Here is a 23,261-nt window from a genome sequence, read left to right on the forward strand (position 1 = left end):
GACCATTGATTTAAATTTATTTAAATTTTATCTTATTTCTATTTTTTTAATTTATATACTATAATAATTATTTGAATTAACTTTTACTGTTCCATTTAATGTACAGTTTAATACTTGACTTATGGAACGAGTTATAAGGAAACAGTTTTTGTACGAAGGTGATTTTCGTTGGTATTACTAGGAAACTTCGTGGATGATGAAAAACCGACTCTTTAACTCTTTATAAATGCAATGCAGATTGCATTGACATCGTTACATCAGCTTTCATTTTGCCTTGATATTCAATCAATCGCTGCCACAGAGAAATTTATAGCTTCTGGTTATTTTTCTTGTTTTCGGTTTAGCAACTCCAGTTTTAACAATATCAGAATCAATGGCAACACAAGTTTCTGACCATGCAAAGAAGGGCAATAGTGTGGGAGTCAAGTTTCTCCTGGAACTCCCCAAAACCCTAAGCACATCAAGCAAGAAATGGCATCAAGCATTCATCAAGATTTACAGCTCAAGAACTATCCTCAACTGCGCCAAACACACCATCCGAAAACCAGGTTTGTTTCCACGCTCCATTTCCTACACCGCCGTTGATATTGACCATCATCAAGGAGACTTCACGATCGATAAAGAAACTCAAGGAGACTTCACGATCGATAAAGAAACCCTAAACGATCTCGTGAAGAACAAGAACCAAGAGAAACTCGAGTCTCTTGGTGGTACTGATGGCTTAGTCTCAGCTCTCAAGACTAACACGCGTCTAGGGATCAACGAAGAAGCCGATGAGATTCAACGTAGGCGTTCAATGTTCGGTTCCAACACTTACACCAGACCACCATCGAAGAGTCTCATCAATTTTGTGGTGAAAGCTTTCAAAGATCTCACGATTCTCATCCTTCTCGGCTGCGCAACGCTCTCACTCGGGTTTGGGATCAAAGAGCACGGACTGAAAGAAGGATGGTACGATGGAGGAAGCATATTCGTAGCGGTTTTCTTGGTGGTAGCCGTCTCTGCGGTCAGCAACTTCAGACAGAGCAGACAGTTCGACAAACTCTCCAAAGTAAGTAGCAACATCAAGATAGATGTCGTAAGAAACGGACGTCGCCAAGAGATCTCGATTTTTGATATCGTCGTTGGAGATATCGTTTGTTTAAACATCGGAGACCAAGTTCCAGCGGATGGAGTGTTCGTTGAAGGACATTCGCTGCATGTAGACGAATCAAGCATGACCGGAGAGAGCGACCAAATCGAGGTAAACCTAAACGGAAACACATTCTTGTTCTCCGGTACTAAAATCGCTGATGGGTTTGGTAAAATGGTGGTTACTTCCGTTGGGATGAACACAGCTTGGGGACAAATGATGAGTCACATCTCCCGCGACACAACCGAACAAACTCCGTTGCAAACCCGTCTCAACAAGCTCACTTCGTCTATAGGTAAGGTCGGTTTACTCGTAGCTTTCTTGGTTCTTCTTGTTCTTTTAGTCCGTTATTTCACTGGAAGCACGAAAGACGAGAGCGGCAACCGCGAGTATAATGGTAAGAAGACGAAAAGCGATGAAATCGTGAACGCGGTTGTTGAAATGGTTGCGGCTGCGGTTACGATTATAGTGGTTGCGATACCTGAAGGGTTACCATTAGCTGTGACATTAACATTAGCGTATTCGATGAAGAGAATGATGAAAGATCAAGCTATGGTGAGGAAGCTATCTGCTTGTGAGACAATGGGGTCTGCTACCACTATCTGTACCGATAAAACCGGGACTTTGACGCTTAACCAAATGAAGGTAACCGAGTTCTGGTCCGGTTTAGAATCAAGAAACGCTTCTTCTTCTCTGTCTCGGACAGTTCTTGAATTGTTTCACCAAGGAGTTGCAATGAACACTACAGGAAGTGTGTTTAAGGCTGACTCTAACTCATCTGAGTACGAATTCTCCGGTTCTCCGACGGAGAAAGCGATATTAAGCTGGGCGGTTGAGGAGCTGAAGATGGATATGGAGGAAGTGTTGAGAGAACACGAGGTTCTTCACTTTGAAGCTTTTAACTCAGAGAAAAAGAGAAGTGGTGTACTGATCAAGAAGAGAGGAGAGATCACAGTTCACTGGAAAGGAGCTGCTGAGAAGATTCTAGCTATGTGTTGTACGTTCTACGATGGCTATGGAGTCGCGAAAGAGATTCAAGAAGACGATAAGGTTAAGTTCGAGAAGATCATTCAATCAATGGCAGCTAAGTCCCTCCGCTGCATCGCCTTTGCGTATTCAGAACGTAACGATAACAACGAGACGAAGAAGCTAAAAGAAGAGAATCTCACCTTACTTGGAATCATCGGAATCAAAGATCCGTGTCGACCAGGAGTCAAAAAAGCCGTGGAGGATTGTAAACTCGCTGGAGTAAACATCAAAATGATCACGGGAGATAATATTTTCACGGCGAGAGCAATCGCTGTAGAGTGTGGGATCTTAATACCTGAAGACGAGACGAACGAAGACGCCGTGTTAGATGGAGAAGCGTTTCGAAGCTACACTCAGCAACAACGATTAGAGAAAGTCGAAAGGATCAAAGTGATGGCGAGATCCTCACCGTTCGATAAGCTCTTGATGGTGAAATGCCTCAAAGAGCTAGGTCACGTCGTGGCGGTTACAGGCGACGGAACAAACGACGCACCGGCGTTGAAAGAAGCTGATATCGGACTCTCGATGGGGATCCAAGGCACGGAGGTGGCGAAAGAGAGCTCCGACATCGTGATCCTCGACGATAACTTCGCCTCCGTCGCGACCGTTTTGAAATGGGGGAGATGCGTTTACAACAACATCCAGAAGTTCATCCAGTTCCAGCTCACCGTCAACGTGGCGGCTCTCGTGATCAATTTCGTCGCGGCTGTTTCCGCCGGCGAAGTTCCGTTGACGGCGGTTCAGTTGCTTTGGGTGAATCTGATCATGGACACGCTCGGCGCGTTGGCTTTAGCTACAGAGAAGCCGAGTAACGATCTTATGAAGAATAAACCGGTCGGTCGAACCGGGCCTTTGATTACGAACGTCATGTGGAGGAATCTGTTGGCTCAAGCGGTTTACCAGATCGCTGTGTTGTTGGTGTTTCAGTTTCGAGGGAAGGAGGTTTTTGATGTGACGGAGAGAGTGAAGAACACTTGGATATTCAATACGTTTGTGTTGTGTCAAGTGTTTAATGAGTTTAACGCGAGGAGTCTTGAGAAGAAGAATGTGTTTGAAGGGCTACACAAGAACAGGCTCTTCGTTGGGATTATTGTGGTGACTGTGGTTTTGCAAGTTGTGATGGTTGAGTTCCTCAAGAGATTTGCTGATACTGAGATGTTGAATTGGGGTCAGTGGGGAGTTTGCGTGGCGATAGGGGCTGCGTCGTGGCCGATTGGATGGTTGGTGAAGTGTGTTCCGGTACCGGAGAAGCACTTCTTTAGCTACTTGAAATGGAAGAAGAGATCATGAGAAGCTCTTTTATGTAGAAATGGATTTGATTTGTGCATGGGATTTGAAGTAACTATTTGTTTCTTTTCTCCTAGTATTATTTGAATAACATTGAATTCTTTACATATTGTTTATATATATAGTGATAAATTTAGATTAAAATCTTTTTACAAGGGGTTAACATTTGAATCTGTGGCATGTTCTGATACATGAACATGGACTCTCTTCTGGAATGTAGTTAACCGGGCATATTCAAGTTGGATAGGTAAAAGTTTTCACAAGAAGACACAGACTTTTGCATCACACCATGAACCATCTTACCTTTGAAGATCTTGAAGGTGGTGTTTTAACAACGGGGAAGACATTTTTTTCGCCAGGTGTTTTCCTTGATTCTGCACTCACCGATTTCCTCTAGACTTTTCAATGTCACGAAATAGCCAAGACCTTGGTAAAAGCATCTATTAGGCAGATGAGAATAGCCTTATGGCTCATCATGAGCCCGTTTGGATTCACCTCATCAGCTGGAATCAAGATTTGACTTTGATGAACATTTTTCAGCTTCTAACTGGGAAAGATTCAGTTACAAATCACGAGAGTTGTTGCACTATTGTCACATGACTAGGAAGGGAAAAAGAAAAAGAGATCATTGGGCAAATAAAAGGGCAAATTAACATCTCAAAGGTGGTTTATTTCTAAGAGAATCTGAGTCAGATGTCGTAATCACATTTTGATTCAAGATTGTGCATTCTACAGTAGCAAGTTACCAGTTGTACCTCTTTACATAAAATATTTACCAAAATGATCAACTTCAGGTTTTCTTTCAGACATTTCAGCAAAGAGTTTGCATTCATGTAAACATGCAAGTGCTACTCCACAACTTTGAAAAGTTGCATAGAAATAGCAAAACTGCTTCTTGTTTGTTTTCATATAAACACAATCGTTTCATATGGTACAAGTTTTCACCAGACGGTGGTTTGATCAAATATTACAGCTTTCCTAAAGGAAAAACAGTCTTTTATGTAATTTATTTTGAAAAAAAAAGGTCCGGCCAGATTGTTTATATATAGGCTTCTCCTATACAACTGTTGCCTCAAGGTCCACAACACAAAGCAGATACAGTTTGAAACGAATCATAGACAGTTTCTTTGTCTCTGTCTTTGTCTTAGGCCGGAACCGGTAGTTTACCTGCTTGAGTCAAGCTGTCATAGTAATCAACAAGAACTTGCCATCCACCTGGGCACATGAATCCATCTGGAGGGTTTTCTTTGTTCTTGGCCAATGTGCGCATCTGAGAGAATGATTTTATAAGTAAACCATGAAAAATGTAACAATGTAAGGTTAGTGTTGGGAAGTAGTGAATTTACCTTAGTGCCGGAGATGAACAAGAAATCTTGAGGCCTCGAGGGATCAAAGAAAGCCATTTTGCCTTGTGTCTTGTCATATGCAGCAACCTGACATAGAAACCAATAAATCAGATCTCCCAACACTCCCAAAAAATACAAAAAAGTGTGGAACTTTTGAATTGGGTTTTCATGTACCCTGAAAGGAAGGATATTGAGTCTTTCAAGTCCAGGGGCCATGCTTAGTACTTTCTTTCCATGATCAGCATCGTAGAGATCACGTTTTTCAACTGGGTGACCCATCCCGGCTGGATCACGACCCACAATGTAAAAGTTTGCACCGGCATTGATTCTCGCCTTTGCGTGCCACTGCACTTCGGTTGGACCAGCATAATGCATAGGAGACGGGAATATCGAAACTACTGTAGTCTCTGGATCAAGAACACCGTCCTCTAGCACCTGTATTTAGAATTATAACACATTTAGCATTTCAACAAAACAGCAAATGTTGTTTCTCTCAACACAGTCAATAATACCTTCTCGTGCTGCTTCATCCTCCAACTTAGAGGAACATCATCAGCCTTTGTGTACCCTCCTAACGGATGAAGCAAAAGAATAGGGTTTTTGTATCCCATCTCAAGAAGTCTCCTCCGAGTATCGGTCATAAGAAGTGCATGACCGTTGTGAACTGGGTTCCTAAGCTGGAAAGCAAAGACAGCATCCGCGCCACGCTTCTCCAGCTCCTTGCGAAGCTCAGCAGGGGAAAGCCTAAAACGGTCAAGCCCATCATTGTACTTGACTGGCTCAAGAACCTCAAGGTCACCCCCAATCAGCCAGTTTCCAGCGTTAGTAATGGCTTCTTCTACGTAAGGCAAGCCTGGAGCCGTCGTACCCCAAGTTCTTGCTATTCTCTCTTCCTTGGGATGTTTGTAAATCTCAATGCTGATCAAACAAACAAAAAAGCAAGATTCAGGAACGAATATATAACTTCAATCATTAAATCTATAAAATCGACTAAACTCAGTACAAGAAAATAGGATTTGAAGAGACATGAGATCCAAAATGTATGTACTGACAAAAGAACTGTATAACCTAAGGGTAATCAATCATATGTAACTTTTGAGCTTACAGTATTCAGCTTTAGTGTCTCTATCAAATGAGTGACAGATAAAGGGGCGTATCAGATCTATAAAGCCTACTTCAATCATGAATCTATAACTCAGTAGAGACATAAGATCCAAAACGTATCTACTGACAAAAGAACTGTATAACCTAAGTTTGATTCGTCAAACTTATGCAACTTTTGAGCTAACAGTGGTGCATTTCAGCAATTCACAGATCTATATTGTTTGGAACTTTACTTTACTAAACAACTTGCTCATAGATAAGTTATGACTGAGGCTTACTCGCTGAGGATAGCGACGGGGTTACCATCGGAACCAACAAGCGCGACGCGTTTGGACTCGCCGATACTAGCCTTCTGCTCGTCGTCAATAGCGAGGACGATAGGCACAGACATGTTGACGACGGATCCGTCGTCAAGACGAAGCGAGTTGAAATGAAGAGTTTGGAGGAACTCGGATTCTCTCATGAAGCCTCCGAGCGGACTTGCCCAGCCTTCGCTCAGCACGTGCATCCACTGCACGTCGATCGACGTGAGCTCCACGCGGGGCAGCTCCGCCGCCTCGTGCTTCTTCTCCCGCCGTCGTGGCTCGGACACCACGAGCTCCACGAGCTTCCCGCCGTCGGGAGAGATGAGTCCGGCGCGGATTACTCCGCCGCGACGGTGCGATTTCGAGGGGAAAGAAACGGTTGCAGCGGAGAAGGGGAGATCGGAGGATGGAGATTTGGAGAGAGGCTGAGAGAGGAAAGGGGATTTGCTGAGGACGGCAGACATGGAAGCCATCGAAGGTTCTCTCTCTCTCTCAGGCTTTCGAGTTGAGATTTGAGAGAAAATGTTTGTTACCAAATTCAATTGGAAATGAAATTTGGTTCTTGTGGAGCTTTTTATAGACTTGAGAGTAAACAAGGACCGTTTATGTACCTGGACTGTAATTATATTAATTAGTATTATAATCAATATTAAAAGAGAAACACTTTAGATACCCAATTTTTTTTTGTCATAAATATGGCCCAAAATGTTTTATTAAATAAGTAAATATACATTTATACCCTGAAAATTAATTAATGAACTTTAGGATTTAGAGTTAAAAGTTGACATTTTCGGGTGGGGTTTAAAATTTAAAATATTAAATTTTTTAAAGCTAGTTTCAAAAAGCATTTTCTAATTTTTTTTAAAAAATGAAGAAAATAAAAACAAATTTGAAAAAAAAAATTCAAAATTTTTTTTAATAAAAAATTAAAATTTGAAAACGTATAATTCAAAATTATTATTTTTATATATATAAAGCAAGAGATAGAAAAATCTTTTGGCTCTTTAATGAAATCTATCTTAGTGATTTTTTTAATGTTTTTTTTTGTGAGAAATTTTTTAAAAAAAAAATCTGCTTGGAAGAATTGCCAATATTAAAATTCAAAATATTAGATAAACGCCATATACATGTATAAATTTATTTATTTTTTCTTACGAAAATAAACTAAGTCGTATATTCATATAATTATATCATGTGATAAAATCTTGCAAGACTCCAAAAATTTTGGTTTTGCTCATTAATTGATTGTCACAATAAAAACTTAGAAATTTTATTACATATTCATTAATGTGTTCTATATCAAAAATTGTGATTCAGATTTCGAACATATAACTTAGTTATCTAAACATTTATACATATTAACAGAAAATATTACAAAAAATATTTGATATAATGTAGATACTAAATAGAACCACTGACACCAAATTTCATACATTGTTAAGTATAAGTACCTTTGAAGTCATCAACCGTGAATCCATAAAATCTCTAAATAATAAGTTTTATAATTGAAAAATTGTAAATCAATACTAAAATAATTATCTTTTTTTGTAGAAAGGGTTTTCAATTTTTTTTATCAGTATTCATTTTTAGTAAACCAAACATAACATGAGAAAAGAAAAACACATTTGTTCCGTAATTTCCAAGTGTGTCCACATGGTAGATAATGCGATTCTTTCATATTCCTATTCCAAGGGAAAGTCCAAAAAAAACATCCACATAACTGACACAGTAGATGTATTTTAAGGCTAATTACAGTATTAATACTTTTTGTTGTTTATGAAATAAATAAAATTTAATTAAAGGTTAGGAAAGGTGAGGTCAGTGTGTGGACCGATGCTACTGTTGAATATATCCAAGAATACGGTCAGGTTCGACCATCAATTTGCTTATGACAAAAACCACTTGCTAATAGAATATTTACACCACTCGGACTGCCACCTCACATCACGAATATTTGTTTCCCTTTGTAAAACTTTTTCATTTTTAAAAATCGAATGAATGGAAATCATGAAATAAAATATATCGACCGCAGAAATTAAACTATGCATGGTCCATTTGTTCACGTTGGTGAATTTTATTTCTTGAGGTTTCATTGTTCATGAATGATTGACGATTTATGGAATATGGAACCTTATATATGTAGTTTATAAACTCACAATCATGTCATCACTGTATTGATTATGAAACTACATACTTCAAGAACTTTTATAATCTATTCGACATTAAAACAGTTCTTCAGTTTCAGAATTGGCTTTCTATCCGTAAACCACATTATGTACAGTGATGACATGTTTGTAAGTTACAACATGCAATGAATGAGAAAATCACTACAGTACAGCTTTCTTCAAAAACCTGTGTTTCTCCGTCGCTTCATCCTTGTGTACATCGACAACAAAATAAAACGTGTTCCACTAAACTGATTTTCATACTACTTCTACATCATTGTAAACGTTTATTTTTATTTTTTGTTTCCTTGTTTTCAAAAAGTTTAATGACACTGCGGGTAACTTTGATTTAGTGACTAAAACTCTTACATTATCAATAAGGATTCAAAATTTACAAGTGCAAATCCTGTTGAGAAGGATTTATTTAAATAAGAAAATAATTTAACATATTTTGAACCTCATCCTAAGAAAATATAGGACCTACAGAATAAAGTCTAGTCGTTAGAAAAATTGTGTAGGCAGCAGATTGGATCAATATTGAATAACTGGGTCACAGGAAACAGAATAGACGCAGTACATGTTCATCCCGTTCATCTTATAAAAAAGATTTAAATTTGGCCGACTGATTGATTACTGATTATAAAGCTCATCAGTTTTTTTTTTTTTTTTTTTTTTTTTTTTTTTTTTTTTTTTTATAAAGCTCATCAGTTTTGACCAGACTAATCTTTGAATCGAAGCTGCCCCGAAATTGTGTAATTTTCTTCATATGTCAACTTTCTTATAGACAATGAGGCGCACGTGGATGCATTTGACTAATTGATTTATTCGTAAAACTAAAGGTAGCTAAAGAGTTGGATAATGTAACGGTTGATCAGTTTCTTGGTGGCTGGGATCCCCACATTCAACATGTGTTAAATAAAACATTCTTGATCGACCTACCTGATTTTCTCTCACAATTATCAGCCCCTGATTAAATAAATACTCTTCTCTTTCTGTTTCACGAAAAATATTGTTTTGACGCATTTTTCTCATCACACAAATATATGATCATTTTAAATATCAATACAACTTATATTATTTTCAACTTAATATTAACTACAAAATGTATGAATCTTATAAATAATTTTATTTATCTTAAATATTATTAACTAAATATGTGTAATATAGGGCTCAGCAAATAAACCAAATCTGAAACCCCGAACCTAATCCGTTCTGATAAAAATGAATTCGAACCGAACCGAACCCGCCATAAATACCGAATAGATCTTGTTTTATGGTATTTCGGATTATGAATATTAACCGAACCGAACCTAAATGGATATCCGAGAGAATCTAAAACATTCAGAATCCTAAAAAAGAACTTGTACCAAACATGATCTCAATTCCTAATATGCAACCAAAATACAATAAGATATTATTGAATATTTAAAATAATTATCTATTACACAAAGGTTGATGGTTCTATTACATGAAGTTTGATGGTTGAAGGTGGCGGTTGAAGCTTGAAATTTTTAGATTTTGGTTTTGTTTTCATTCAATAGTGTTTCTCATTTCATGAGAACTTTGTTTTCGTTTTACCTTTCGTTTGATTTTGAATGAAAACGTTTGATGTTCCTATCTTATTTTTGAATTGATTTTAGTTATGTTTCAGTTACAAAATAGATACAAATCATGTTCTATAAAACCGAAGAACCGATTTTTCTTATGTTTTTGTTACAAAGTAGGTACAAATCAGGTACTTTTAAATCGAAGAACCGATTGGGACCCACCCAAAGGTACATTAGGTTGTACTGGTTCTTTGAAGATTTATTAACCCCGACCGGAATCCGATAGAACCCAAACCGGTTCCAAACCGAACTTTCATGTAACCCGAATAGAGCTGATTTTGATAAACTCGAAAAACCAAAATCCGATTAGACCAAAGCAAAACCCGATTGGGATCCTGGATGCCCATGCCTAATGTAATCAATACATTTCTTAATTACTATTTTTTCATTAAAATAGTAATATAGTAATAAAAAGAGCGAATTGCATGAAAATTAGTCAATAACTATGAAATTTGCATAATTTGCATATATGGAAAATGATGAGAAGTCATGTTGAGGCCCAAATCGTAAAGGAGTAAAAAGACACACTTAACTTTATTGCTATTTGCACAAAAAACCCTAATATTTATTTATTTATCGAATATATTTATTTATATCTTTTATCTTTCTTTCTCGGATGATTATGTTCATCAGACCTACAGAAATCGCCGTCACCACCGAAAAAAAAAAAAAATTCATTTTTGCTCAGCATGTACTCATCCTTTATTTTCCCAAATCATTTCAATTTTTTTTTGTCTGGTTAACTTTCTTTCGTTTTTTGTGTTATCTTTATCTTTATAAAACTGAAACCATATTTGATTCGATGAAAACGAGAAACAAGGAAGTAAAGGGATAGAGGAGCTGGAAAACCAAAAAGTTTGATGATAGTAATGGTATGATAAATTGTTTTGTTGTGTTGGTTAAGTGAGTTGGTGTGGAATTAACTCATGATGAGTTGACTCAATTTATTAGAAATTTTTGAAGTTCGTATATTTTAGATTGTTATCCCTAGAAACATTACAACATTGTTTTGTACCCACGTGTCACCATAAGAATGAAATTCAAAATTCTTAGAGAAATATGTTGGTCTATCTTAACTTATATTATACTTTTTATTAAACTAACTATTAATTTGATAAAATAATATTCTCGCACTTTCCTTAAATAAAAGTTTCGGAATTACCTAATATCGTTAAGGTATATATGAGAATTAATGATTATGAATAATAAATATTTGATAATAATGCTTGTATCTTAATTCTTTTTGTTTAATTTTATATTATTAAAAGATATTAAACAACCATATTAACCATATAATATAAATTTTTTTTTCTTATATGTTATATTTTGAATTTTTTAAACGACTATAAATTACTAAAAACGTTAAATGTCTCACACTAAAATTTTGTGATCAATGGTTTAACTTTTTTTTTTGGTAATAACAAGATACAAATGATCATAAATTGTATGAATCTGAAGTCTCATCTACTAGACATTCATAACATGGAAAAATATTTTAAATATGATAATTTCTAAATTTGTATTGAAAAAGTATTGAAAACTTAATATTTAAATTTTGCATTAAAAAAATCGTACATTAGAAATTTTGTGTTTATCACATGAGTATGAATTCTCAATAAGAAATATTTATATTAAATAAATTATATATCTATGTTCATATCATTGAAATTTAGTTATATACCATATAAAATAAATAAAATGATTGTTTTGATTTATTTACTAAAAAAATATCATAAATAAACAAGATGTATTGTTTCGATTTATTTGTTTAAACTAATTTAATTATATACATAATATAATACGTAAATGAATACAAATAAAAAATAATAGATAAAAAAATATTTTTATATATAACATTCATCCCGCGCAATTGCGTGGATCTTAAGGTAGTATGTTATAAAAAAATTAACCATCTATTTGTAACCGGTTAAAATTATATTTTATTGGCTAAACATAATATTACCTTTCCAATAATTCACAACAACAAATCTCCAACTACACATAGTAGTTACACCAAAAAAAAAAAAACTACACATAGTAAAACAAAATAGGGGAAATTGTTTTTTTTAGGTCAGAAAAAATAGTAATCATGTCCCATTAGACTAATTTCTATTTTGTACTATTTTTGCCCCTAATACCCTTTACTATTTTTGAAAATAAACTAAATAAATAGTTTTACAAACAAAAAAAAATTAGAAAAAATAGTAACTACTGATGAAATAACTATATGAACTTAGTGGTATTTTTTTCTAGTTCTAAAAATGTTTAAATCATAATTTCATATTCTATTCTACATAAAGTAGAATTCGCATTCTACGAAGTAGAAAATGGAATCCACTTTTTTCTTAAATCTACTATGTTTAGAATACATGATCTACGTGAATAATAGTATTCTAAAAATATTTAGAATACACATTTCGCGCTTAACCTATCGCTCTAAAATCTGTAGAAATCAGAATCTACAGATTACTATAAATCTAAAATTTGTAGAAATCAAAATCTACACATTACTATAAATCTAAAAACATGTAGAAACCAAGTTCTACATATTAACTGTAAATCTAAAACATTGAATACACGTTTTCACCTAAATATAACGGTAACATGCTTCGTTGTAATGTCGATGTAATGATTACGACGTATTTCTCATTCCACGTACATTCGTCGTAAACTTACATGGAGTTTACGACGAAATCAGTTCGTCGTAAATTTACATGGCGTTTACGACGAAAGTTAGATTCCTCGTAATTTCGTTGTAAAGACCATGTAAATTTACGACGAAATATTTTCGTCGTAAATGTTCGTTGTTATGTGCACGTTTTCTTGTAGTGGTTCTACAGATTTAATGTGTTCTACGGATAAGAATAAACAGTTCCAAAAAATATGGGAACAAAATATTTGGAAAATTCAGTTTCTATCTATGAAAAAATCGATTTAAAAAAAAAAAAATAATAAAATAAAAATCGTTATAAGCCTTCTTCTCACGCCATCTTCTGTATTCATGTTCACAAAATTTTCACATTATTTCTATCATGATTCATATCTATGCTTCATGTGGAGTTTGAGAATTGGTTGTAGCTTCAAGTTGGAATTTTAATGTTGATGAAAAGAAAAGAGAAATGTTACTTTCTTTGGAATTGAAGTCCTCTCTCGAAGAGTTACAGAAAATCATTATAAAGGATTTTGGTTTTGAAGAAACGGAGGCCGATTTGGAGTTGAGTTATCTACCTATTGGATTTATCAATTCATCAGAATTTAGTGTATTCGAGCAGTTAGAGTAGCCGCAGCCTCCATATATTCGACCTACAATTTTCTTGCATCAGAGGAGAACGTAGCCTGTACCTGAACTCCTGTAAACTTCTGACGAGTTTCTTATTCTAGTTTTTTAGTTGCCAACTTGTCCTCCGTTACTTTTGTGTGTTAGCTTTCATACCAAAGTTTTTCTTTGTATGTGCATCTGTAACACTAGGAGCATTGCTCATTAGCCTTGTCTTTTCTTCTTTTTTAAATTTATTTTCTCTGCAATTTTGTTCTACAATATGAACCCTAGTATGTTGAATTTGTCAACACCTTAACACCTGAAAGTTATAGACATGACTTGTGTTGAATAGTAATGTATGGAATCATGATCTGAATATGTTTTCATTATTTTCAGCAATTTTGTTCTGTTTGGATAGTAAAACAAAACTGAGAGCAGAGTAACTATGTATTTCATCATATGATTCGGATTGTTCAAGCTATTAGTAGCCTGGCTTTTGCCCAAAACCTAATTTCTTCAAAGATATGCCATGGAGCAACTACTACAATAATTTACAATATGTAACTGTGATCTATGATCTGTAGATAGGTTTCTGTTCCTTACATAGAGAACGTACTATCAGAAAGTAGTCTCTTCACAAGGAAGGTCTGCTTAGAGCCAGCTGGAGATCATCTTGCTTGGTGTTGCCTTGGCTGATGGATCTTCTGTGGCTTTGGCCAGTGAACGATACCGAAGCTTAACGCTCTCTGCATTGTCTAGTGTTTTCACCAAAACATACCTGCAAAAAAAAATGACACCCAAGTTAATGGAAACATTTATACAAAAGTTTTTGCTAGAGGATGATGTCTGATTGGTTAATAAGAAAGTTTGCAGCAAGGAGTTGATATCTTTTGTGAATCACTGAAATGTATACCATAAAGTCATAATCCAGGAATCATAGACTTCACCAGCCGTTCAAACATTGAGTAGTCCCAACAGCTTCCCATCCTACAAGTGCAGCAAGCTTTCTAAGCGAACACAGCGAAAAAAACAGATTCCATAAGCACAAGAAAAGATAATAGAATAGCAAAGAGTAAAAGAAGAGACTGTGATGAAAGACATAAAACTCTGGATCATTTGTTTAACTTGTTCTATTTCTCCAGTTCCAAAAGTGTGTCCGCAAGGCAAAATCATAGCATCAGACATCAAAGCCCCTCTAAGATTATGCAAATAGACAGAATAAAATTAATAGATTAAACACAAGAATTATCGATAGCAATAGATTAAACTCTGTACCACTAATAGCTGTTTGTCTAAAGATTACTACAGTCACAAACAAATTTACTTTTCACTTCAAAGAACATACGTTATAGGATCAGACAAGATGGTCCTCAAAGACTCGATCGAATTGCTCAAAGAAGAAGACGGAGTGTCTCTTCTACCGCTCACATCACACCATTCTCTGCAGCGACCAGTGATGATTCCTCATCCCTAGAAACAAAACCTGCTTCCATTGCCTTAAACTGCTGCGAGTAATAAGCTGCATTTTCTTGTTCAACCGCTATCCACAAAGATGAAGCCGGAGCACACACCGTGAGAGGAAACCGAAGAAGAAGAGTTGAAGGGCACTACTTACGCCGGAGAAGATGAGCACTCGTCGGGGGAGAGCTTGAGTCTTTGTCGCCACCGAGAGAGTTAGGGAGAGAGAGGCGGACACAACGATGGCGTGAGGGGGGGTAATAAAAAATTGTGAAGTTCAAGAACATTAATTGCATTTCTTAAACTTTTATTGGTTTAAAAATATAGGAAATATAAAATTACAAAAAACTATGCATTTATATCTAAGTTTTAATATGTTTTATTAAAAAGTGTGAAAACTCTAAAACATGTATCTTTTAGAAACGGAAGGAGTACTATTTATAATATATATATATATTTTTTGTAATTGTAATTTCGAATTTATAAATGAATTTTTAAGGGTATTATTGGTATTTTGAAATTATTTAGCCTATTGAGACAATTAGTAGATCAAATTAGTCTAATGGAACATGATTACCATTTTTTTGCTCCAAAAAAACAAATTTTCCAACAAAATAATCATCAACTGATCAAAAAGTCGGTAAATATAAAATAATAACATCTGACATATTAATTATCCAGATAGTTATATATATTAGATGAATAAGTATTTTAAAAGTAAATGATATAACATGTATTGTTACAATCCACCATATCCGGTTCAACGATGTATGTAATGTATACCAATTATTCTGTTATCTTTAATGGTTGTTAGTTATTTAAGTTATTGGTCGGCTAACTTAAATAATTATCTTTACATTATTGTTGTTAGCTGATTTTTTCCATCAGTAGTCGCATCACCATAATATTCAAATCTTAAAATTATTCTTAAATTTAATAAATTAGGTAGTGTATACCAATTATCTGCATATTATTATTGTTAGCTGGATTTTTTCATCAGTAGTCGGTTATCACTTAATCCTTCATATATCTTTATGTGAAAATACTTTTGACTCGTTCGCTGCCACCGACGGGATCAGATACGAGTCATGGAGCTTGAGGATCCCATAGCATATGGAGGAAAGCTATATCTCCACCTTGGATCTGTAATCTTAAATGAGTGTGTTTTTCGGTCGTCTTGCTTTATTTTTCTGGTCAATCGAAGACACTATCTCCCAGGCGCGACTGTAGAGATCCAATCACGCTTTTGTAGGAAACTGAGAGCTACTCCACGCTGAGCTCATCCGCTGGAGTAGCGCCTGTCACGAGCTGCTCCATGAACTAAACCCAGTGCCGGTCCGGTTGTATTTGGCGCCTAAAGCGCATTGAAAAAATGCTGCCCCAAACCATAATTTCTTTGCTATAGTTTAAATGTATCCAAAACTTAATAAAAGTATACAACTTTTGATGTCAAAAAATCTGTATCCAAAATAATGCAAAATGTTATTAAAATTTTTGTTCTAAAAATAAAGCAAATCAAAACATTAGTAAATTCCTAATTCTATTTCCTGGTAGCATTTTGTACAATTTAAAAACATTAAAATATAAGTTAGAAAACATAGAAACATTACATAGATAAAAGAAAAAGTGAATAGCCAAGCTTTATATTTTGATCAAATCTTGTCTGCATCAATTTCAGTTTGCAAAATCTTCTAATTTTTTCATAGAGTTTCATAGTTATAATTTTTTGTTTGTTTGAATTTCGGAAAATTCCAAAGAAGATGATAAGAATTCACGGAAGAAAAATAGAAAATAAAATAAATTAAGAAGACTTACATGAAGATTGGGGAAGCCACCTATTCCAAGAGATACGATGAACAATGGAACATACTGTTTTTGTGGCAACGATCGAACAGAGAAAAGTTAAAATAGATGCTAAAAACTGAGAAGAGGAAACGTCAGCAGTTAGGGTTAGGAAAATAATTAGTTTTTGTTTAATTTGTGTGTTTCTATATTTTATAATTTATTTTAGTATAACATATACATAAGGATAAGGAAGTTAAATTTGTTAGAAATGAAATCACAATCTACGATAAATCTGTTTACGTCATTGTCAAAAAAGAAAAAAAATTATTTAAAAAGAAGTGAAGAGAGCTTCGAACCCGCGCTCGAAGAATATGAAAACACACACGCAACCACTTCACCAAAAGGAACTAATTGTATTTTGCTGCTCTTAAATGTGTGATATATTGTTGGCGCCTAAAGCCCTTGCTTTACGGGCTTTAGCCCAGGGCCGGCCCTGACTAGACCATCTCCTCCGCTCCGCCTGTTCGCCATGTACACATGCGGGTATTTGAGAATTTTTTTGTAAGAAAATGAAAAAGAAAACAAGACCAAAATCAAAAGTCTTAAGTATTTTTTCTACAAAACAAATAGGATTTTTCTGTACGTAATTTTCAGATGATGTTTAGGTGAATAAGAGAGGTTGTCTGAAGTTTTTTTATTTTTCTGTTTTGTTCGGTTGGAAGAGAGAAGACATATATAAAATATTGATATATTTTTGCAGAAATATTATGAGAGAGAAATGATATAACATTATAAACATATATTAATGTATTCTGCACGAAATAGAGTCTAGGTATACATTGTCAAGTCAAAAGGGTATTATAGTATGCAAATTAAAAAAATTTCTTTGTATAAGGAGTGCAATTACTCTGCCACTTTGGTTCTTTCCTTCTTTGGATAGGAAGTTTTTCTAAGTCCCCAAACAAGTTTCCGTGACTTGTTTCTATCCGTTAGTTGAAGATCGGAGCACTCTTCTACAATGGCCGCTATCATCGGGACATCTACTTCGGTTCTTTCAACGAGGCTATTGGCTTAAGTGTTTGTTTTTCATGTCTTAATCTTCTCATGTCTCTGTAGTTTGATTATGTTTTTCTACATCGTCTGGCTCCGAAAAGATTACGATCTTTGTCGGCTTATGGCTCTGGAAGGAGTGTGTTCCTTGCCGGTTTAGTTTGTGTAAAGACTGCAGTTTATCTGTTTAAATATTAATATACAGATGACAAAAAAACGGAGTGAAATTACTCTAATAAAAATAATAATTAAAAAATATATTTCATTTTTTTTTAATTTATGTGAAAATGTTAAAGTGACACTATTTACAATACGGATAAAGTAGTAAACAAGAAATATGTTACTCAGTTAATGCATATATACACATATAATCCTAAAATCTAATGTTCAAATTTCATCACAATAATAATCATTGTAAAATACATTGAATAAACTAAGGTTGTATTATAATTTCCAAATTTATTTTTCAGAACATAAAATTATCAACCAGAAGATTTAATATTCCAACGACAATGAAAAGCTAAAGTTTTGCGAAACAGAAACAATAACTTCATATCATTCAACAACAAGAAGTAATACACTTAATAAGAAGAACCTCCAACATCGCCTGTGTTCCTACCAACCATAAGCAAACTCGCAGTCGCTCAACTTCAGTTCAGTCCGCTTCACAGGCAGAAGATAAATCAGAAATATTAGCTTGGTGAAAATACCAAGTCAAGCTAATGCAGCTTTCAACTCTTCAAGACTAGAAATGTAATGATCCAACTTCAGGTCCAAGGAGTGCAGTTTGTCAAGGACCAGCCCAATCGAAATAGCCCAAGGTAAATTCTATAAAACTCACCCTCTCCACTTGATTTCTTTAATGGATTACATTTTATATGAAAACAAACATATAAAGTTAATCATGAATAAGATTTAAGTATAAGTTATTAAACATAATGTTTAACTAACTATATAAATCTAAATTTAAACTCTAATATCCAAAGTGACTCATTTGCTAAATTTCTATATTTAGTCAAACTAAAAGCTTTGTAAGCTTTGTATATCATTCATTTTGGACTTCCATTTTTCATTCAACACAACTCCGGTTTGACCAATAAATACACTAACTCATAATGTTCACGGTGAAGATTACATCGTGCCCAAATTCTGGTCTTTCCAACAGACGTCTCCGTCGAAAACCCATCGGAAAAATGGTCCACACCACTTTGTCAAAAACGATTTCCAACAGTAATAACACTTTCAGTATTTCCTAAACCTTTTAGATAAACATAACAATTAGGTTTAGGATAGCTTGTGTTTCAAGCTAGCTTCCAAGCTTAAACCAACATTATCCCCCTTAAGATTAATTTCATCTTTACACACGACTTGCATTCCAATAAGACTCCTCATGTCTTTGAATCGAACTCGGCTAAGGGACTTCGTAAGTATATCAGCTCTTTGCTCATTTCCTGGAACGTGTTCCACTTCAACTTGATCGTTTTCCATGCACTCTCGTATAAGGTGAAACCTCATGTGGATGTGTTTACTCCGGCCATGGAATACATGATTCTTAGTAAGCGCGATCGCAGACTTGTTATCAACTCGTATAACCACTTTCTTGCAGCCATCACCTACGACCTCACTTAAAAGCTCCTGGAGCCAAATGGCTTGCTTCACAGCTTCTGTAGCTGCCATAAATTCTGCTTCAGAGGGTGATAACGCCACAATCTCTTGTTTTTGACAACACCAGGTTATAGGACTATCACCAAGATAAAAATTATGTCCGGTTGTACTCGTGCCATCATCATCGTCAACGTTAGAGCTATCACTGAAGCCTACCAATTCTTGCTTTGTTGCTCGTGTAAACCGTAAACCAAGAGAAGTAGTACCACACAAGTACCTTAATACTTGTTTCAAAGCCGCACCGTGAGACTCTTTAGGCTGTTGCATGTATCTACTTAGCCACCGACACTGAACGAAAGATCAGGCCGTGTGTGTAATAAATAGCGAAGACACCCAATGCTCCTTCTATACTCCCTCTCGTCGATGTCTCTTTCACGTGGTGACTTAGAAAGTTTGGCTTTCATGTCCATAGGTATGTGAGTATGGTTGCAATTATGCATACCGGCGTCCTCGAGGATATTCTTAGCATACCTATCATGTGACAATACAATGCCTTCATCAGTTTGACGCACTTCAATACCCGGTTAGTATGTTAGTCGGCCAAGGTCGCTCATCTCAAATTTCCGAGCCATCTCCTACTTAAAGTCCTTGATCGAGCTCAAATATGAACCTGTCACAAGAAAATCATCAACATATACGCAAATGATAAGCAAATCCTTCTTCTCCTCCTTTTTATAAAGCGATGGCTCTTTAGAGCAGTGGGTGAAGCGAAGTCCTTTCAAGATCGCATTGAGTTTGACATTCCACGCTCTAGGCACCTATCTCAAACCGTAGAGGGCCTTATGTAGCTTATAAAGTTTCTCTTCCTTTCCTTTGATCATGAATCCTTCGGGCTGAGTGACATAAACTTCTTCTTTTAACTCTCTGTGCAAGAATGCAGTTTTCACATCAAGATGGTGAATCTCCCAACTTCTTGATGCTGCAAGTACAATAACCATTCTGATCGTTTCAACACGAGCTACTGGAGCAAAAATTTCGTCATAATCAATACCATGTCGCTGGACGTATCCTTTTGCCACTAGCCATGCTTTGTATTTGCTGATGCTTCTGTCTGCGTTTCTCTTGATTTTGAATACCCACTTTAATCTAGTAGGCTTGAAACCTTTTGGAAGATCCACAAGGATCCAAGTGTTATTCTTCTCAATTGATTTTAGCTTTTCTCCACATGCATCAACCCAAACCTTTTGATCTTTAGCCTCAGTGTAATCCCATGGTTCGTTGTTAATCACCATAACAACCTTTCAAATTCTATGTCAGCTAAGAGGATGTAGTCGTCTAAGTACGATGGCTTCGTGGTTACCCTGTACGATCTTCTCAACTCGATATGTTCTTCTTCATCATTGCCGTTTTCTTCTTCTTCCATAACTTCTTCTTCACCATTTTCATTCTCAGAATAATCATCAGTACCCTTCAATGTTATTAGTTCTAGTTCGAACGGACCCTGCTCTGTTTCTTTTGCTCCAACTATATCGTTCCAGCTCCATTGCTTTTCTTCATCAAAGTAAATGTCACGGCTTACCATTATTTTGTTGCTTGACGGATCAAACAATTGATAAGCTTTTGAGCCGGGCTCAGTTCCTAAATGCACCAAGGCTCTTGAACGATCGTCGAGTTTCTTTCTACCTGCGCTCTCTGATCTTGTGTAACATACGCACCCGAAGACTTTGAGATGCGAGATGTTTGGTTTGTTATTTCGCAAAGACTCGTATGGTGTTTGACCGAGCAGAGATCTTGTCGCAATTCTGTTCAATAGATAGGTAGCATGCCTAACCGCTTCTCCCCCACAACCTTTTTGGTACGCTCATATGTTTCAACAAGCTTCTGGTCATCTCAAGCAAAGTGCGATTTCGTCGTTCGACAACCCCGTTTTGCTACGGAGAGTATGGAGCTGTCATGTGTCTGTTGATCCCATGCGCATCACAATAACCACCAAACTCATGCGACATAAACTCTCCTCCTCAGTCTTATCGAAACGTTTTCATTGTTGCCCTAGTTCTTGTTCTGCAAGTCTTTTGAATGTTTTGAATTTGCTAAAGGCCTCGCTCTTCTCTTTAAGTAATACGGTCCACATGTATCGAGAGAAATCATCGACTAACACAAACACATAGCGCTTATGTCATGGCGTGGGAGCAGTGATAGGCCCACATAGATCTCCATGGACAAGTTCAAGAGGATGTGTTTCTCTATATGAGGTAACTTGTTGGAATGGCTTCCTTGTTTGCTTACAAAGCAAGAAAGATACACAAGTTTCCTTTACGATTGCTATATCAGGTACGCCAATAACCATCTCCTTGCTAATCATTGTCCTCATTGTCTCCGTATTGATATTTCCTAGCCTGGCGTGCCATCTCGACGATTCAGTAGGTGACGTGATTTGCAAACATTCTATGACATCAGCTTGCAAGCTCACTTTATACAGGCGATTCTTTGACCTTGATGTCTTGATCATTAGGTATCATGTACGGTCAAAGAGAATCTATAGATCGTCTTTCATTCTTACCTCGCACCCCGTTTCGGTGGCTTGTCCTAGACTCACAATGTTGCTGCGTAGTCCAGGTATATAATAGATATTACTGAGTGTTTTCTTCTTGCCTCCCTTTAGTACAAACCTGATTGAACCTTTTCCTTTGATGTCGATGTATCGTCACCAAAGCGGACCTTTCCTGTAACGTCTTCATCAAGTTTGTAGAAGAACAATCGATTTCTGCTCATGTGATTGCTTGCTCCATTGTCTAGATACCACAAGTTCTCCATGTTTTGTTCAGTCTCAAAGATGGTTGGTCTCACCTTTTGTTCATTAAGATACACCACTTCATGCATCATTAGCTTATCCGCTTCTTGTGTATCTTTATCCTTCTTCTCAACTGTTTCTTGTAACTTAAGCAACTTATCAGGGAACTCAGATGCATAATGACCGAGCTTGTCACAACCGAAGCATGTTATGTGACTTTTATCTCTGTTTTGACCCTGTTTCCAAGCATCTTTCCGAGTATGGAATCCTCCAAAACGTCCTTGGCCTCTACATCCTCTCCAGTTGCCTCGTCCACCACGTCCTCTTCCTCTATTATTCCCATAACTCTCTTGCTGAGTTTCAATATTAGCATACATCAGCTTCCCGTGATCGTCATTCTGTTCTTCCTCTTCTTCGCTTATTCTCTCTTCATATGCCTTCAATCTTCCAACTATATCTTCAAAGCTAGTTGTATTAAGATCCAAAACTTGTTCTAGAGATGCAACCATATGAGAGTACTTCTTTCTTGGTAAACTTTTCAAAACTTCTTGACAAGTTTTGGTTCACGTCCTCTCCTAGAGAGGCTGATTTTGATGAGATTTCGGTTAACTTTCCGATGAATGTATCAATGCTATCTTCTTCCCTCATCTTAAGTTTGTCGAAATTTACCATTAGTGTTTGTAAGCGTACTTCTCGTACCCTCTCAGCCCCGACATGTCTAATTTGAATTGCGTCCCAAAAGGCTTTGGCTGTATCGAGATTTCCTACTTGCAACGTTAATGCCTCGAGTATGGATTGAAAGATCAAAGCAATAGCCATATTTTCTTTCTCTTCATGTTTGTTTCCAGGGTCAATTGTTTCCCAAACTTTATTAACTTTGAGGGCGATTCTCATCCTCATAGCCCAAACAATGTAGTTGGAAGAACTGAGCATCGGGAACTTGATGGACGAGGGTCCGGTTTCTTTGTTGCTTGTCTCGGTTTCGTCTTTTACGTCCATGATGGTCGTCTTCTTGGTTTTATCTTTCGCTTACAGGTTTTGGTTTCGCTTACAGGTTTGCTCCGATACCAATATAGAAATCAAGGAATCGAATTCTCAAATCACTTTCGTATTGCTTTAGTAAAATAATTCAAAAACTAAAGTTTAATCACTAAACAATTCGTTAGTGATTCAACAACATATGCTTCAATATATATAAGACTAGATAACTCTTAGTCCTATTAGTAATAACACTTTCAATATTTCCTAAACCAACATATGATGATTCCTTCACAAGTTTCCTAGCATCATCGAAGTGACCTAAGCTGCAACCAAATCATAGACTCAAATGTTAGATAT

General features: G+C 36.0%; 3 protein-coding genes and 1 long non-coding RNA gene across 4 annotated transcripts; 1 reads left to right on the forward strand and 3 right to left on the reverse strand.

Annotated features, from left to right (window-relative positions):
* The first annotated feature begins 273 nt into the window (after positions 1–273).
* Positions 274–4,533, forward strand: LOC106295271 (putative calcium-transporting ATPase 13, plasma membrane-type). Its single transcript, XM_013731127.1, has one exon. It carries the CDS (start codon positions 374–376, stop codon positions 3,449–3,451), a length of 3,078 nt encoding a protein of 1,025 aa, XP_013586581.1. The 5' UTR covers positions 274–373; the 3' UTR covers positions 3,452–4,533.
* Positions 4,277–6,760, reverse strand: LOC106295272 (ATP sulfurylase 1, chloroplastic-like). The gene is made up of 5 exons (XM_013731128.1): positions 6,177–6,760; positions 5,307–5,712; positions 4,969–5,229; positions 4,795–4,881; positions 4,277–4,718 (listed from the first exon to the last, which is right to left on the reverse strand). Exons 1-5 carry the CDS (start codon positions 6,674–6,676, stop codon positions 4,593–4,595), a joined length of 1,380 nt encoding a protein of 459 aa, XP_013586582.1. The 5' UTR covers positions 6,677–6,760; the 3' UTR covers positions 4,277–4,592.
* Positions 6,761–13,654: 6,894 nt separating this feature from the next.
* LOC106293231 lies at positions 13,655–14,931 on the reverse strand. The gene is made up of 3 exons (XR_001260415.1): positions 14,580–14,931; positions 14,148–14,429; positions 13,655–14,012 (listed from the first exon to the last, which is right to left on the reverse strand). It is a non-coding gene; the product is annotated as an uncharacterized LOC106293231 (long non-coding RNA).
* Positions 14,932–21,790: 6,859 nt separating this feature from the next.
* Positions 21,791–22,922, reverse strand: LOC106344973. Its single transcript, XM_013784256.1, has 2 exons — positions 22,469–22,922; positions 21,791–22,416 (listed from the first exon to the last, which is right to left on the reverse strand). Exons 1-2 carry the CDS (start codon positions 22,920–22,922, stop codon positions 21,791–21,793), a joined length of 1,080 nt encoding a protein of 359 aa, XP_013639710.1.
* Positions 22,923–23,261: the final 339 nt, after the last annotated feature.

Source organism: Brassica oleracea, chromosome C5, assembly GCF_000695525.1.
Source record: "Brassica oleracea var. oleracea cultivar TO1000 chromosome C5, BOL, whole genome shotgun sequence".
Lineage (NCBI taxonomy): Eukaryota > Viridiplantae > Streptophyta > Magnoliopsida > Brassicales > Brassicaceae > Brassica > Brassica oleracea.